This window comes from Symphodus melops (assembly GCF_947650265.1).
Source record: "Symphodus melops genome assembly, chromosome: 20".
In the NCBI taxonomy this organism is placed as follows: Eukaryota; Metazoa; Chordata; class Actinopteri; order Labriformes; family Labridae; genus Symphodus; species Symphodus melops.
In genome coordinates, this window is record NC_136710.1 from 427619 (window position 1) to 432618 (window position 5000).

Consider the following 5000-nt stretch of genomic DNA (forward strand, 5'->3'; position numbering starts at 1 on the left):
CAAACACAGTCAGGACCCCATGAGCCCATCACACACCAGGAAGGTCCCCAAAAGACTGAACACCAGTCCAAACACAGTCAGGACCCCATGAGCCCATCACACACCAGGAAGGTCCCCAAAAGACCAAACACAGTCCTAAACCTAATCCCAGATTAAACCCACACACAGTGTAAGTGACGTGTTTGTTTAATAATAATCCAAACAAGGAGAAAAGTCTTTAAACATGGTGGACATAATCGTCTCAGGGTCTGAAGGTCGTTCAGAGGTCACACTGACCTGTGCTGTTCTGGGTTCACTCTCGATGGAGATAATAATGGAAGGACTGCGAGGAGTTTACCTGCGGTATGATCCCTTCCTGTCCCGCCTCCTGTTTGCCCATCATGGTGTAGCTCTTCCCAGCTCCCGTCTGTCCATACGCAAAGATGCAGACGTTGTATCCTAGGAGACGGCGGGATGGAGAGACATCCTGAACATCACACACTCACACTGCTGTTTACAAGACTAAAGCAGAAAGTGATCAGAAGCTGAACTGGTTCTGATCACTAACCCTAACACTCCTCCAGCGGGTTGTTTTAACGCATCTGCAGCGTTAGCATCAGAATATGTAGCATCACAAATATTACGCATGTTGACACTGCTACACGTTAGCATTAGCATGTTGTTTAATGTGACGCTGCTGTCTGTGGAAGCATCAGACAAACATGGCCGACCTGAGATCTGCTGAGTCAGCAGCTTTCACACTTTTACCTTCAAAGGAGTGAAGCAGCATCTCCTCCCCGATGTCCTTATACACCTGCCTCTGACAGGCGAAGCTCGGGTCATCCGCCTGCAGGGACACACAGCTCAGTCCAACTGGTCCCAGTCCAACTGGTCTAACTGGTCCCAGTCTAACTGGTCCCAGACCAACTGGTCTAACTGGTCCCAGTCTAACTGGTCCCAGACCAACTGGTCTAACTGGTCCCAGTCTAACTGGTCCCAGACCAACTGGTCTAACTGGTCCCAGTCTAACTGGTCCAACTGGTCTCAGTCTAACTGGTCCAACTGGTCTAACTGGTCCCATTCTAACTGGTCAATCTGGTCCCAGTCTAACTGGTCCCAGTCCAACTGGTCCAACTGGTCCCGGTCTAACTGGTCCCAGCCCAACTGGTCCAACTGGTCCCATTCTAACTGGTCAAACTGGTCTCAGTCTAACTGGTTTCATGAACTGAGCTGCTGTGTGTGTGTGTGTGTGTGTGTGTGTGTGTGTGTGTGTGTGTGTGTGGTGTGTGTGTGTGGTGTGTGGTGTGTGTGTGTGGTGTGTGTGTGTGTGTGGTGTGTGTGTGTGTGTGTGTGTGTGTGTGGTGTGTGTGTGTGGTGTGTGTGTGGTGTGTGGTGTGTGTGTGTGGTGTGTGGTGTGTGTGTGTGTGGTGTGTGTGGTGTGTGTGTGGTGTGTGGTGTGTGTGTGTGTGGTGTGTGGTGTGTGTGTGTGTGTGTGTGTGTGTTATCACCGCTGTGTGTGACCAGTAGGAATAGTCGAATGTGAAGTTCTTGGCTCCATCTTTGGGCTGCTTGGGGTTGGAGATACCTGGAAAATAAAAGGAAGTTACATAAGCAGCTGGTTTGTTTTCTGTTTGTATTAAAGACATGTTGTATTAAATAAGGAAGCGGTGCACTCTGTGGAACAGACTCCTGCAGGTCTGATGATCTTATGTGCTGCAGCTCCTAACATGAAAGTGAATGATGTAACTGTGACTCATAAACACGTTACGGAGGTGTAGTAATGTGAGTGTTTCAGACGGCCGCATGGCTGCTACAAACAGGCTCAAAATAAACTCTGAGTTTATACTGCGCCTCACAGTTCAAAGGTCACATGACAGGCTGATGCATGCTGGGATTGCTGATGCCTTTTTAAACCCATTGAGACTCAGAGCATTACACATTAAAACCAAGAACGGTTTGTAAAGGAAACAAGAATTCCTCTCAGGAACAGAAAATCACATTATTCCAGATTTATCGTTTTGTAGAAACTTTAAGACTTCTTCACGTCATGTGACCAGCAGAGAAACAACTTGTGTCTAAACTGTTGGACAGACTCAACCAGGTGTGTGTGTGTGTGTGTGTGTGTGTGTGTGTGTGTGTGTGTGTGTGTGTGTGTGTGTGTGTGTGTGTGTGTGTGTGTGTGTGTGTGTGTGTGTGTGTGTGTGTGTGTGTGTGTGTGTGACAGTAAACTGGTTTACTGACGTTGTGGGGACACAGAGGCGAGAAACCAGCTCTCTCTGAGTTTTCCCGCCAGCCAGAATAAAAATGGCGGACCTGTGTAAATGTTTATCTCGAGGATGGAGGCGGAGTCCGTGGGTGGAGATAATGCTTTTAGTTTGAAAAGAAAACAGGAAGTGTAGCCCTGCATTGTTTATCATGAGACATAAATATTTGTTTAAATATGGCCAAACTGGCGCTCTACATATTTTAATGGCACGTTTGGCTGCTCACGCCACCAGTCTCAACGCTCGTTAACATGAACGCCAAAATGAGAGCGGCGCCGTCACACAGCGAGTGTGTAACTTGGGTTAGTCTAAAGAAGATTAATGTAAACCGTGTGTGTAAGCTGACTTATCCTACAGTATGGGGACAGAATAAAGTATTAAGACCAGTCATCGTCTGTCACAACAGGGACAAAGATTGAGAGTAAGCTGATTTTTGGGTGAGCGTTTAATCTTTATAAAAATGTGTTAAGACCCCGAATGTGACCTCAAAAAACCTGTGAAGTGTGCGTGTGTGTGTGTGTGTGTGGCTTCTTACAGGTGGTGTTTCCCTGCATCTGGATCACACACTTTGCGTTACGTCCCGTCTCTCTTGAGTTGAACGGGCGCACTCGCACTGCCACCTTAACCGACGCTCCCGCCATCACTCAGCTCCGCCAAACCCACCTGGAAACAGCCAATCAGAGAGCAAGGTCAGACAGAGAGAAAAATATCAGTCGCTGCTCAAACAGCTCTGCATGTAGAGACACTGTAGCTTCAGTGTTTAGCCAGCTCTGCATGTAGAAACACTGTAGCTTCAGTGTGTAGCCAGCTCTGCATGTGGTGGACACTGTAGCTTCAGTGTTTAGCCAGCTCTGCATGTGGTGGACACTGTAGCTTCAGTGTTTAGCCAGCTCTGCATGTGGTGGACACTGTAGCTTCAGAGTTTAGCCAGCTCTGCATGTTGGTGGACACTGTAGCTTCAGTGTTTAGCCAGCTCTGCATGTGGTGGACACTGTAGCTTCAGTGTTTAGCCAGCTCTGCATGTGGTGGACACTGTAGCTTCAGTGTTTAGCCAGCTCTGCATGTGGTGGACACTGTAGCTTCAGTGTTTAGCCAGCTCTGCATGTGGTGGACACTGTAGCTTCAGAGTTTAGCCAGCTCTGCATGTTGGTGGACACTGTAGCTTCAGTGTTTAGCCAGCTCTGCATGTGGTGGACACTGTAGCTTCAGTGTTTAGCCAGCTCTGCATGTGGTGGACACTGTAGCTTCAGAGTTTAGCCAGCTCTGCATGTTGGTGGACACTGTAGCTTCAGTGTTTAGCCAGCTCTGCATGTTGGTGGACACTGTAGCTTCAGTGTTTAGCCAGCTCTGCATGTTGGTGGACACTGTAGCTTCAGTGTTTAGCCAGCTCTGCATGTTGGTGGACACTGTAGCTTCAGTGTTTAGCCAGCTCTGCATGTGGTGGACACTGTAGCTTCAGTGTTTAGCCAGCTCTGCATGTGGTGGACACTGTAGCTTCAGTGTTTAGCCAGCTCTGCATGGGTCTGTAAAGCTTTCTGCGTTCTAACCTCTCTCCATGTTTCATCTCCAACATTGATCCTAGTTTGAGCAGCTTTCTGCTGCTGGAGCTTATTAGAAACATGCAGAGGCTTTTTAGCTCGGGTACAATCACTTCTATCTGAAGCAGTTCCACTGCCCGCTTCCATCGCTGCAACACCTGTTCACCTGATAACTGCTCTCATATCTGGCAAACCCAGGGGCGTCCAAAACGGCCTTCAAAGCCCCGCCTACCTTCTCTGGTCCAATCAGATCCAGAGCATTCAGGAGCAGAATCTAAAGTTAGAAGGAGGACATACTGGCTGCTGCATTGTTGTCAGAGAAGCTTCAACACAACAGGTTTCCTTCATGATCACACAGGAAGAGAGCAGCTCTCTGATTGGCTGATTGATCACACAGGAAGAGAGCAGCTCTCTGATTGGTCCTTTAAAGTGTTTTAATGTTCATTACATTTCTAAAGTCAGTTTGGTCCAATAATAAATGATAAACTTCCTGTTTATATTCAGATGAAACTTTCCATCACTTGTTTTATGTTCAAACCAGTTTTCTCTTCCAGCCGCTCGTTTTACTCTTTTCTCTCATCTCTTTGTTTTTCAGTTTTCTCCTTTCAGGTTTGATGTCTCTTCTTTTGTTGACACATCGCTGCTTCAGTCTGATCCCTCCTGTCCTCCATCTTGTTTTCTCGTTCCATGTTCATGTAAGTTCTTCATTGGTTTCCACAGCTCCTTCTTTGTTTCTGCTCTTTCCTCTCAGTAATGTTTCCACTCTTTACATTCCTGTCCTCTGTTATGTGTTTTTGCGTTTCCATGGAAACCACAGCGCTCTCACCTCTGTCCCTCATCTTCCTTCTCTATCTGCTGTTTTCATTCTTCTCTCTCTTAGTCTGTCACACACACACACACACACACACACACACACACACACACACACACACACACACACACACACACACACACACACACACACACACACACACACACACACACACACACACACACACACACACACACACACACACACACACACACACACACACACACACACACACACACACACACACACACACAATGGTCGAGTCAGAGATCAGTTTAGAGAGAGAGGGAAACCAGGTCAAAGGTCAGATTATCTCGTCCGTTTGGGAGATTGCAGCATCTGTACCTGAGACGTGCAAACTAACCACTAAGCCACCGGAGCTGAGCGGCCTGTCTGAAACAGCACGAG

At 47.6% G+C, this 5000-nt stretch overlaps 1 protein-coding gene across 1 annotated transcript in view; it reads right to left on the reverse strand.

The window, feature by feature from the left end:
• The window catches only part of LOC306841302 (kinesin-like protein KIF1C), a 26759-nt gene that overhangs the window by 15513 nt on the left and 6246 nt on the right, over positions 1-5000 (reverse strand). Inside the window, exons 2-5 of the mRNA XM_079371101.1 lie at positions 2779-2906; positions 1488-1564; positions 748-826; positions 338-438 (exon numbers count right to left, since the gene is read on the reverse strand). Of these exons, the coding sequence (XP_079227227.1) occupies positions 338-438; positions 748-826; positions 1488-1564; positions 2779-2884 (363 nt within the window). The 5' untranslated portion in view covers positions 2885-2906. The remainder of the gene's footprint in view (positions 1-337; positions 439-747; positions 827-1487; positions 1565-2778; positions 2907-5000) is intronic.